Genomic DNA, 13,273 nt, shown 5'->3' on the forward strand with positions numbered 1-13,273 from the left:
TACTTGATTTATTAATTAGCAAGTGATCAGATCTGTGCCTGAAACATGTTAGTGGTTGGAGCTGACCAACTTCCACACAGTAGGACAGAAATAATAATTGGTCCCTTGGCTACATATAAATCACTGAGGGGAAGTGTTTCATGACTTATTTTTTTTAAATGTCCCAAAGTGTCCAACTGTGCTAGGAGAAAATTACATGCCACTCAGTACAAGATTTAATTATCCTAATACACAGCTTCTGGCTGTTTCGTTTCCAAACTCTCCAAAAGCTATGTAAGCCTCAGACCACAGGCAAATCCGGCAAGTGTTTAGTAACATGGTGGCCTCTGATGATATGGATCTATATCACCAGGGGGAGCACACATATATTTATTTTTTCCCTTGGTTCAGAAATACCAGAGCGACAAGGATATGGCTAGACAGAAAGGTTCATGGCTTGGGTTTGGGAGAGGACAAAGCCTGCCTCACCCTGCCCCCTTCCTCACTCTGACTAGAAGAGCCAAGCTGGGTTTTGCCCTTTCAGAGTTCTCCAGTCTGCTGGCATGGAAGAGCAAATACAATCTCCTCTACACTTTAAGGTTTAGTTAGAGGGCAGGTGCAGCTTTGTGCAGAAAGCAGGAGAGGAAGGATTGCTGCTGGCAAGGTCTGCCTATGGCTAGGATGGTGAGTCTAATTCTGGAAGAGGATTAACAAGCCACAGAGCTATTTATCCAGAGCCATCTTCTCTCATCAGCTTTCTCTGTAACAAAATGAACATTTTAATCTCCATTTGTCCAATTCCTGTGTCTTATTTCTCAACTCAATCGGTTCTAAATTCAGTAGAGAAAAGGCAGTATTACTCTTAACCCTGGCCTCTCACCTCCACCCTCCTCGCAAGAAAACTCTGCAATATCTATATTTTTAAGAGAAAGAGAAAGGGAAAGTAATTAGTGCTAAACTGAAAGCTTCATAAGGGTAGGGACCATTGGTACTCGTTATCTGATTACCTGATTTTTAAAGAGAATCTTAAAAAAAACTTCTGAATAAACATATGAGGAAATGAAAGTTGAAACAATTGGCCTATTGATCACATTTCTGCACTCACTATAACAAAGAAAAATTAATTAATTAATTAATTAATTAATTAATTTATTTATTTATTTATGAGAGACAGAGAGAGAGAGAGAGCATGAGTGGGAGAAGGGCAGAGGGAGAGAGAGGCAGGCTTCCTGCTCAGCAGGGCTCAGTGTAGGGATCATGACCTGACCTGTGTAAAATGCTTAATCAACTGAACCACCCAAGTACCCCAAGAAAAAAAATTTTTTAAGGATGTCTGGAATTGAAACTTACTTTTGGAAGGACATTATGTTAGTTTCACATGACCATTGTAACAAATTACCGAAAGCTTGGTGGCTTAAAACAATGGAAATTTATCCTGTCACAGTTTTGGAGGCCAGAAGTCCAAAATAACAGAACACAGATGGTAAAAACAATGCCTTTTAATTATATCTAAATCCTTTATACTGTTTAATAATTTTTATATTTAAGATACTATTACTTTATTAAAAGTTAATGAACTTTATGATTACTTCAATGTGGTAAACCATGTTACTACAGAAGAAATGAGTCTCCTCTTTTAGGGTCCCCACCCTGCATCTTCCTATTTCAGAACTTACCAGGTCGGTATGAAAAAAGAAAAAGTGCAAGGAAGAAAGAACTGTTTTCAAGACAATTGTCATTCAGAAAAATAGCTTGCTAATCTTAATTCTGTTTAAGTTCTTTTTTCAGGAGCATAGGTGGGCAAAAGAAAATTACTGACAAGAAATGGGAAGAAATAGCAATCTAAACCAGAAAGAAATTAAGAGAAGCAGCTGCAAAATTCTGTGATTATCCCAAATTTATTCCCTCATTTAGAAATTCCTCAAGTAGAGTCTGTTTTTATACATGGAAGAAGATTAGTATGCTTCAAATTCCAAAGCTTTAAAGCTCAAATTATTTTGTAAAATCAAATTCAATATAGTTTTCCACCACATTAAAAAAAATCTTAGTTTCCATGTCTCATATAAATTGTTATGGAACTTGGTCTTCCAAATAATTTTGTGGGAATGAGTAAACAACAATTTTAATATGTTTGTTAATATCAAATATATACTTAAAATTATTAAAATAGGAGATGAAAGATTTTATATATATTGTTGATTAAAAACTGGTGAGTTTTCATCACTGGGCAAAAATAAATAAATAAACATAGCCCGAAGTCATTTTTCCTGATAGATTTCTCCAGTGCTTTGTAGCCACATAGTCATTTCAAAGCATTATTAAAACTCATTATGCCTTCGTTTTATATTTAAAGGAAGATTTGTGTTTGGAGACGAAAGAATACATATACACATGGAAACACAAACACACACGTCTATTCCTTTCTAAACTGGTTAAGGAATAATGCAATATTGACCCTAAGTATATTTGCTTGACATGAATATCAGGATATCTCATTGAGTTTAATTAAAATCTATTTCCAAATTTAAATGACTCAAAATTAAACTGAAGTATTTTTTGTTCCCAAGGGAATACATAATACATGAATACTATATACTATGTAGTAACTATAATCTAATACTTAATATGTATTACAAAAACAGATTTTTATGTTTGATTTCAAATTATCAAGATCCATAAATTGTCTAGCCTGACAATAGAAACTGGTTAAGCAGTACTGTAGATGTCCATATATTCAAAGAGGAAATCATTTCGTATTTTCTCTGATTTTGCTCTATTAAGAAAAATACGGACATGTATTATATGTAAGCACAAAGAATATTTACTAAAGATATTTGATATTATAATTGTTAGAGTGTATTTTTGAAGTTGATATCCTTGGATCAAATTCGAGGAATGTTTGGCCTATTCTCATATAGATGTTTAGCTTATAGCAGATAATGTAGCTGATTTGTCAGCACAGCATGAGCTAAAGGTACATATATCATACACACAGGACTCACTTCTCTTTCTAATCTCAGAAACTTTAATCAAGTTCTGGAATTAATACCCCTGATATCGCAGATCATGCTTCCATTCACACTGAAGTGAATACTGGGAATATGTTGAAAAAATAGGTCCAAGTTACAGACTTAATATATGCTTTTTGAGATAAGAACTTTGAGAAATGAATTCCAATTTTAATTCAAATATAAACTCGAAGATCAGCACTTCACAGCTGTCTGGTGGGACACATGCAAAGGCTCCCACTAAAATGTCTCTGACTTCAACAAAGCCTATAATAGGATTTTCAGAAGAACTGCTGTCCTTCCTTGTGCTTTTGAGAAAATCTTCACTCCTTTCTCACACCCCCTACCTCCAACATCCAGGGCCTCCTGATTACAAACCACTAAAGAAAACAACCCCCAAAAGGAGACTACCATTAGAATGAATGACCCACCTTCTATAAAAAACCCTGAGAACTAGTCTTCTCACTCTCTCTGCTGTTGACCTTAATCTCCACAGACTCTCATTTTTTTCCTTCCTTGAATCAGCTCCCCAAACCCTTTACTGTACCCTAAAAACCCCAGATCTTTCATCAGATAAACTGATATTCTAGCTATGTTCTCTCTTTATTCTTGTTCTAACAACCCTTTTGATTGAAATATGAGTAAAATGGGGCACCTGGGAGGCTCAGTTGGTTAAGCATCTGATTCTTGGTTTGGTCTCAGGTCATGATCTCAGGATCATGGTTTCATGGGGCTCCATGCTCAGCTGGAAGTCTGGTTGAGATTCTCCCTCTACCTCTGCCCCTCCACCCTCCCTGCTCACATGCTTTCAAGGGCATACTCTATCTCTCTCTCTCTCTTAAATAAATAAATCTTTAAAAATTTAAACAAAAAAATATGAGTAACATATTTCACACACTCCTGATTTCCCCGTAGCTGATTTCCACTTATTTTGCTGGGTACTCCTCTTCTTCCCCTCTAAATGTTGGAAACCTCCAAGACTTAGTCCTTGGATTTTTTTCTCATCTCATCTACATTATTTTTAGATGATCTTATCTAAGTTTACAATTGTAAATAAAATTGATATCTATACTGTTCAATACAGTAGCCACTAGCCAACTGTGGACTGTGCACTTGAAATGTGGCTAGTATAATTTCTAAAATATACACTGGATTTTAGGGACTTAGTATGAAAAAAATGTAAAATACTAACAATTTTTATATTGGCTATTTTTTATATATTAGGTTAAGTAAATCTATTATTAAAATTAATTTTCCCATTTTTTTAAGTTCACTAATTTTTTAAAATCTCAGTATTTTTTTTAAAGATTTTTATTTATTTATTCATGAGACACACACACACACACACACACACACACACACACAGAGGCAGAGACAGAAGCAGGCTCCATGCAGGGAGCCTGATGTGGGACTTGATCCTGGGTCCCTGGGCAGAAGGCAGCGCTAAACCGCTGAGCCACCCGGGCTGCCCAAGTTCACTAATTTTTTATTTAAGTAATCTCCATACCCAATGTGGGGCTTGAACTCACAGCCCCAAGATCAAGAGTCACATGCTCTTTTGACTGAGTCAGCCAGGTGCCTCTTATCTGTTTCTTTTTATCTTCTAAAGTGGCCACTAGAAAATTCTCAATCACATTTGTGGTTCATATTATATTCCTTTTAGACAATATTGATCTATACCTGAGTGACCCCAACCTTTCTTTCCTTTGAGCCCACACTTACATTACACATTACCTATTTGACATTTTCATTTGTATATATAATTGGCATATTAAACATAATGTTTTCAAATCTCAACTCTAGGCTTCTGCCCATTGAAAACTGCATGTTTCTCTCCTCCCTGTCACAGAAAATGGCAGTTTCTACCTTCCAGTTCATCAGGTCTAAAGCCAGAGAATCATCCTTCCTCAACTCTCCCTTTCTCTCACACTCCACACCCAGTCTTTCAGCAAGTATTGACAACTCACCATCAAAATATTTACAAGAGAGTATTTTAAGGAAGAAAGAAAGCAAGAAACAAAAAGTTCATCTAAGAGTCCTTTTTGAGTTGGTCATCACTACAGGATACTGATCGGATATCAGTATCAGAGAAGCTTTATAGAGTGTCACTGAGACCCTTCTGCCCAGGGAAAGAAAGGAAGAAACATTTATCCATTAGTCTTATCCTCCCTTTCTGATTGCTCATGTGTCAGTGCTGAGCCCATTTCTATTAGTGTCCCAAGCTAGGAAGGCATCAGGAAAGCCTGGAGAAGGAAGCAGCCTCTACAGTGGTAGCTGGAATAAGAAGTGAGTCTGAGAGGATTTCAAGTGAGATATGAAAGGTGTTTGCCACAACTCTCAGAACAGACCATGAGCACCTCTTCCCAACTTCTGTAATCAGTGACGTAACATTGATAGCTTGAATTGGTTACATCACAGTATTTACACCATGGAAACAGGCAAAACCTATAAACCAGGCCTCCTCCCTCTTCCCCACCATAGCTAGTGAGTAAACTTTTGCTAGCACAGCACTGACTACAAGGTTCTGTTTTTCAGATAGCTATAGTTTACCCCTCTTCTGCTCCTTCTCAGAACTGCAGCCACATTTGTTCTTTTTGTACTTCTTTGAAATCACTTCTGTGAGTCCTTCCTTTGGGCCATTACAAATGGTTATCCCAATCCTAGAACTCCAAGGAGGAGTTAACTTCTTGACCAAGTAATTCCTCCTCATCTTTCATAGCTTAGCTCAATTGTCATTTCCTCTAGAAAGACTTTGCTGACCCCCAGTCCAGGTCCCATTCATTTGTCATATACTCTCAACTGCATGTAAGTGATTATTTAATTGATATCTGTTTCTGCAGGTAGACTACAAGTTCCATGAAGGAGCAAGTCATCAGCATTTTTCTCACTTTTGCATTTCCCATATTGAGTTTGTATATTTACTGAATATCTCAACAGAAATTATTTAATCAACGTCTATTAAAAACTCTTTTACCATTTTCCCATCAGTGAAATTGCAGTTGTTTTAAGAGTAATGAAAGAGAGTCCTTATACTTGAAAATGTAGGGAACCATGTTAGGAGGAGAACAAAAGACATTTTTTGGATGGGCATCACTTCCAGCTATAATCCACTGAGCTGGATTCCAGTCACATAGCTCTGCCTAATTGTAAGGGACATGAGAAATATATGTTAGCCAAGTGCCCAAGAAGAAAGGATAAAGTAATAAGTTTGATAAACATCTAGCCAATCCCTGTCACAGACTGCCCTTTTGGACATCAAATATCTATCCATTCTTATTCCCTGACAAATCACACTCTTCCTCTCCCCAAAAAAGATAACCTAAAGTTGAAGCAAAGTACTACATCCAGCTAAGAGTCCAGGATCTCTGGCTGTTTGCAGTCTTTTCCACCAGGTCCAGGTGTGGCTCACTGTGGTCTGGTAATAATGTGTACCAAACATAAAAAAAAATATTTCCACCTTTCCTCAGAAACATACAACATCCAGGAATAGGGGCAGGTATAGGATAGCTTCAGTAAAAACTCCATTAGTGAAAGCAAAAAAGAGAAGACACACAGCAATCACCATGCCAAAGAAGTTATAAAATCTGCTGGGGAGTCACTGAGAAGCCCCCTACCCTGGAGATGGGGCAGTTCTTTGAGTATACAGTGATTCTGTTCTGGGAGTACACTCCCTTATCCATTTTGGGGGGCCCCTGGATCCACTCTGGTAAGTGTTTTCCTGGCTTGTTGGCCACATCTTGCTATTATCCTCCTCGGGGACTGTACAACTTTTGTGGGTCACCTCCAAATAAGGCCACATATTTTACTTTTGAACATTCAGTTAAATCAAGGTTCATGGTTTCTTCAGCAATAAAAATTCTCTAAAATGTTTGGTAGATTTTTTAATCTATTTTCTTCTAATTAATTCTTCATGACAATAACCACATCCCAAGTTCTTTTTTTTTTTTTTAAGCATAGTTTTACAATCTCTTTGTATCTTCTCTTCTTTACCCCTTCCCTTAGTCTTTCAATTTAATGGTAAGTGCCTGGGGGTGATCTAAGATAATGGGCTGGGTTAGGAAGAACATACTCTTAATCTGATTCTTGCTGCAATGATAAATTTTAGGCATTTTCTCAAAACCGAGCACCCAGATACCTGGTATTGCTCTACACCCTTTCATTTCTGCTTGCAAACCAGCCAATACTTTTGTTAGTTTGTCTCTTTTTTATATAACTCCCCAAAGGCATCCAAAACCACTAACATACTTCAATAAACGCTATTTCCCAACTTCACCACCTAGAACAACAAAGCTTAGTAGGTACATGGTCTAAATTCCAACTGGTTGCTGGTGGCAGTTTTACCATTACATAAGATGCATCTCCAACCCTTTAATATGACACATCTGTTTCCATGCTGCCCTCAGTTCTGTCCCCAGGGGGTGCTACCTTAATTCAAGTCATCCTTTCTCATATAAATTAGTCCCCTCATTGGTAGACTCTGAGCCTCCAAAAAATCATCACACCTCATCTCTGCTACCAGAAATGTTCTAAAATGCCAATGAGATCACTGCAACTTTTCATTAAAACATCTGGATGAGTCTTATTGTTTTGGGGTTAAAATTCAAAGTTCTCTGGTATCTAGTCTCATCTCTAATTACTCTTCAATGCTCATTTCAGTTACATAAAATCATTTTAGCTCCCGCAGATACACCACAATCACTTTCTCAGATATCCATTATCCTAAGAGATTAGACCATCTAACTAGATAGAACCTTTCTTTCTTGAGTAAACTTACTCATCCTTCAAGATGTACAGAGTCTTTAAATCTCTGAAGAATCCATCCCTAATTACTATATTTTTTTAAGATTTTATTCATTTATTCATTAAAAACCCACAGACAAAGGCAGAGGGAGAAGCAGGCTCCTGAACTCAATCCCAGGACCCCAGGATCATGGCTTGAGGCAAAAGCAGAGCTCAACCACTGCACCACTGAGAGGCCAACTCTCCCCCTATTACTATATCTGAATTAGGTATCCTTCCTATTGATTCCAAAGCAGTAGAGCTTGTTTTTATTACATTATGGGTCACACTATTTTGTAATTGTCTATTTATCCTTCTTCATCCAACCACATACAAATTACATATATCAAGTTTGAACTTCTTGAGGGCAAGTAGCATATCTTTTGTCTCCATACATCTCACATAATAAATAAATGCTGGTTGAACAAATGCATGACCCCCAAAATTATGGCATGGCAGTGACCCCCCCAACATCAATCTTCAATCTTCACCTCTCTCTCTCTTAACTGCCAGATCTCCAATTCCAACTTCTTAATGACTGTCTCCCTCTATGTATCTACTTAGCTGATCTAAAACTGAATTCATTGTCTTTCCCATCCCCTTCTTCACTTGCCTAAAATCCATTTATCCCTCTGACTTCAGATCTCAAAATGTTATCTATCTACCCAGTTTTCCAGTCTAGAAACTTCAATCTCTTTCTTTAGAAAATCTTTGCTCAAATGAATTGGTGATAGCCGGGTTAAAAACAGCAGAGTTCTTTTCTGCAGCATATCACAGAATTTTCAATATATTAATGCTCAATATGTATCTCAACCAGGAAATGTACTTTTTAAAACTTAATGAACCAGAGATGCTTTTTGCTGAAGTGACTCCCTCAAAACTAATGTTCAGAAGACTGCATTTTGAGAAATGCTTCTGTAAACCCCTCCCTCACCGTCTCCCAGGCATTCATCCCCACCATTACTCTATGAGCCTTTTCATCTTTGTTTCTCCAGCTCCTATGTGGTGTCTACCACAGAGAAGGCACTCATTGGATGAAAAAAAATTCCCATGAAAAAATAACATAACAAGAAATAACAAAAGAGGAATAATGGAGATGAAGTTATGAAGGCTTAAACAGAAATGTGTCTTAAAAAGGCATTCATTTCAGCCACTAGTCTCAGGAAAACAGTATCATTTTGTGTAAATAGACTTCCAGGTTCCATCTTAACCAAGTTCCTGATGGAAAATAAACCTTCACTGTAATTTGTCTTAAAGGAAAATCCCTGGGGTTTTGGGGGAACAGACTCAGAGTTTGCCTACCCTATGTACCCTGCTCAACAATAGAATTCAAATCCATAAACCTCTAACTGTTTTATTAACTGTGAATTACATAGTCTGAGGTTCTTATATTATAAGAAATATCTTTCTGTTGGAAGATGTGGCTAACCAATTTTGTCCCAATAAATTTCTCTTTCCCATTAGTGTACTTTCGTCTTAATTTCGGGTGGCCCCAGAGCTTAGTAACTCTTTTAATCATACCTCCTCACCTTCCATTGCTAAGATTTAAAGTGTGAGCTTTGGTTCCAACAAGGAAATTCCATTAAAAGCACACCTGAAGCAAAAGGTTTTGCCTGTTGGTTTGTTGAACTTCTTTGCTACACTAAACACTTACCTTTTGCAATTATATCCATAGAGTCTTTGAATTTTTCCTTTACGCTAAAAATATATGGCTCCTTGAAAGAAGTTCCCTGTGAGGGTTCCTTAAAATGCTCACTTTTGAACAGGTGTTTGGGAAAACAAATATTTTTGTGTGCTGTCTGAAGTTCTTGAACCATATCAGGTGTTTCCTTTTTTTTAATCACCAAAGGTATGAATTTGGCAGATTTTGGTTTTTGATGTTTATTTTTAAAAACATTTATAGAAGTACCTTGAACTTTATTCTGTGAGTAAAACAGAAATAAATTTGATAAAATTTAATTTTAATATTAATCATATAATAAAATTATATAATACATTTTATTAATAAGTTAATAAAATTATATCCAATAAATGCATTTTACAAAGTACCTTACTATATAAGATATTTACTATAAAGCACATGGCGGTAAACAGAGCAGATGTTATCCTTTATAGTTCTTCAAAAGCCCTTAACAAGAATAAGGGCTATATGCCACTTCAAAAAAAAAAAAAAAAGGAAATTCTTCAATAGTAATTTTCTACTCACATGTGATATTTTCAAATGCAGCTTAAAGTCTATTTTAAAAGAGAAGTTTTCAAATGGTAGGCATAGAAGAATTTAATAATTTTCAAGCATCTTTTAAGAATTTTCAACTGTCCATAAAATGCTAACTCTCAAACTTCTTTGTTAAATGTAAGAAATTACAGCTCATATACAGAAGTAGGTTCTCAAGAAAAAGATATCAATAATCAGATATGTATTTCAGATCCTTTCAATCACTTAATTCCTTCTTAATTTTGACTACCTTGAACGATAGAAAAATAACTCAGTTCCAGGTCTCTGACAGGTAATTATCCAAACAATTATAATTTTTCTATTCTAGTCATTCTTTTGACCTATAGATAGAGTTATAATTTCCTGCCCTTATCACTCCCCTCCAAAAAAAAAAAAAAAGGTTAGACAAATTCAAATTATTGCCAACTGACACCAATAAGTAGGCTTTAATATGCTAGTACTATGTTTTGCCGAGCAATCAAAGATGGAAGAGTAAAATTCTTTAAAAAAATCAAGGTTCTAAAGTACATCTATCTAACTCTTTAGACTGAAGTTTTCATCCCATGTGCCTACTAGTGAAATCAATATAATTTAAAATTATTTTCAATCGGTTAGAGGAAAAAAATTAAAGTGTTAACAATGTTGATTATAAAATTAAAACCACCTATTATCAGTCTCATTATAGAAGACCATTCAAATGAAACATATGTAACAATTATAATCCCTCTCCCCTACACAGCTTTGAAAAATATTTAAAATCATTATCTAAAATTCAGTTTAAAAAAAATGTTCAAAAGGGGATAGTATAGTGTGGCACACAGGAAGCCATCCTAAGATTCCTTTCCCTCACTTGTCTCCTCAAAGACTCATTTGTCACAATAGCTGATGGTCACCCAAATTTCCCATCTCCTCTGCAGATGCTTTCCTCTAAAATTTCAGCCTGTGTTGACTCTCCTCTTTGCTGACCCATTCCCTTATATTCCTTCTCACCTTCCAAATCTATGCCATTCAGCAAATATTTATTGAGCCAGCCACAAAGCTTGTTGCTGCAGACACAATAGTCAAAAAGAGAGTCACTGCCCTTGGGGACAGATCAGACTAGTGAAGGGCTCCTTACATATGCAAAGTGATATGTAAGGAGATACAAGGAAGCATAACACGCTGGGGGCATGGGAAAGACACAGCTCACAGCATATTTTCTAGTTTAGCTTTATCTAATAGTGTTTAAAGAGGGATATTTATTTGAGATACGTAATTCAAATTTTTCTGTTAAAATTCTTCAAAAGAAAACATTAAAATTGGATTAAATGTACAAATTAAATATGCATGTAATTAAATAATAGGTATAGCTATAAAATCTTATGTTTAAATGCAATCTAAAATCCATTTTTATAGCTAGTAAAGATTTCATTTTCTCTTCTATTCACAATCTATTAGGGCTCATGCAACCATTTGGAACAATCATTGTCATATACAAAAATAGTTATTAGTTTCCTAAAAAATAAGTTAAATAAATGCAAAGCATTAACCTCATTTATTTTCTCATAATGTTGGGCAATGAGAGTTTTTGCTTCTTGAAAAAAATCTTGTCTGGTGATCTCTAATATAGGACCTAAGAGATAAACACAAAATGTTTTATTTTTTAATGTAGTTAGTATAATTTCTTAATCACAAATGGCAAAACTATGAGATTAAAATTTGGGCAGTGATGAATTTTGCAGGACATTATAAAAGGTAAGTGTTACAAGTAGATGTTAATGGATGCAAAAGAAGTTCATGTTATGCTCCTTCAATGTAATATTTTACTTTAAGACACATCAGCCTGCAACAGTGAGAGTGCTAATGTAGATCATGCTTATTTATTAAAGTCTAGGGGAACCAAATAAAGTACACAAAATCAAAATCCCATTTACCTCTTAAAGTTCTTTAAATGTTACTATACAGAAGATATAACATGACTTGAGCACAAAAATGAACAAATCTAAGTGTGTTTTATATACCTGATGACTAATTCACATGGCTGTACATTTATTTCTTTATGAATATTTACCTTAAAACTGGTTGTTAAACTTATAACTGCAAAATAAACTCAATAGGTTCCTTAGGTAGGAATAGCTTTGAAATAAAAAATACTCAAGTGGGTAACATTATACTAATTCTTATCTCATTTATATTTTCTTATGATTCTTATTCTTTTTATCCAGAGCCACATATAAAATTCTATAGCATAGACTACATCATTCTCATTTACTCTTGTCTAGGTTTTTCTCCTCAAGTATTTCATTATTAGTTGATTCTGACATTTATAAGTGTTCTTTGCTTCCTCTCCTTAACCTGGATTCAGTAAAATTTAAATAGATTACCAAATTATTGATTCAAATTGGCTCTTCAGTTTGGCCAGTATGCCTCCCATTCCTATAACTCTATCTCCTTTAATATTCTAAGGACCAAGATTTTCTCTCTTCTTTTCACCTTCTCAAATTTTAAGCAATTAAAAATTTTGTCTTGGGTGTCTGGGTAGCTCAGTCAGTGAGGTGTCTGCCTTCGGTTCAGGTCATGATTTCAGGGTCCTGGGATCAAGTCATGCATTGGGCTCCCTGCCCAGCAGGGAGTCTGCTTGTCCCTCACCCTCTGCTCCTCCTCATCCCTGCTCATGCTCTCTTTCTCACTCTCAAATAAATAAATAAAATCTTAAAAAAATAAAAATAAGTTAAAAATTCATCTTCATGGAAATCAAAACCATAATGAGATACTGTCTTAGTCCATTTGGGCTGCTATAACAAAACACCACAGGCTGGGGACTTAGAAACGGACATTTATTTCTCACAGTTCTGGAGGCTAGAAGTGCAGGATCCGGACACCAGCATGGTCAGATGATGGCCCTGTCTCAGGTTCCAGGCATCTAGTTGTATCCTCACATGGTAGAAGAGACTAGGGAACTCTCTGGGACCCTCCTATAAGAGCACTAATCCCTTTGATAAGGGTTCCAGTCTTATGACCTACTCATCTCCCAAAGGCCCTACCTCCTAATACCATCACCTTTGGGGTTTGGAATTTCAACATTCCAATTTGGGAGGGGACACCCAAACATTCAGATTCTCATAGCAGATACCATCACATACCCACCAGAATGGCTAAAATTTAAAACACTGATAACACCCAATATTGATGACAGTGTGGAGCAATTGGAACACTCACATGTCACTGGTAGAAATGCAAAACAAGATAATCGGTTTGGAAAAATTATAGCAATTTCTTAAAAAATTAATAGACACCTATCCTGTGATCTTGC

General features: G+C 35.9%; 1 protein-coding gene across 8 annotated transcripts in view; it reads right to left on the reverse strand.

Moving 5' to 3' along the window:
• IQCM (IQ motif containing M) overlaps positions 1-13,273 on the reverse strand; it is a 428,712-nt gene that overhangs the window by 346,081 nt on the left and 69,358 nt on the right. For 7 of the 8 annotated variants that reach the window (XM_072773567.1, XM_072773568.1, XM_072773561.1 and 4 more), the window contains 2 exons: positions 11,511-11,593; positions 9,421-9,688 (listed from right to left, as the gene is read on the reverse strand). In XM_072773567.1, coding sequence (XP_072629668.1) covers positions 9,421-9,688; positions 11,511-11,593 — 351 coding nt within the window. Of the gene's footprint in view, positions 1-9,420; positions 9,689-11,510; positions 11,594-13,273 lie in introns of those variants that run through there. The other variant, XM_072773569.1, reaches the window with a different exon arrangement.

This window comes from Canis lupus, chromosome 13, assembly GCF_048164855.1.
Source record: "Canis lupus baileyi chromosome 13, mCanLup2.hap1, whole genome shotgun sequence".
Taxonomy (NCBI): Eukaryota; Metazoa; Chordata; class Mammalia; order Carnivora; family Canidae; genus Canis; species Canis lupus.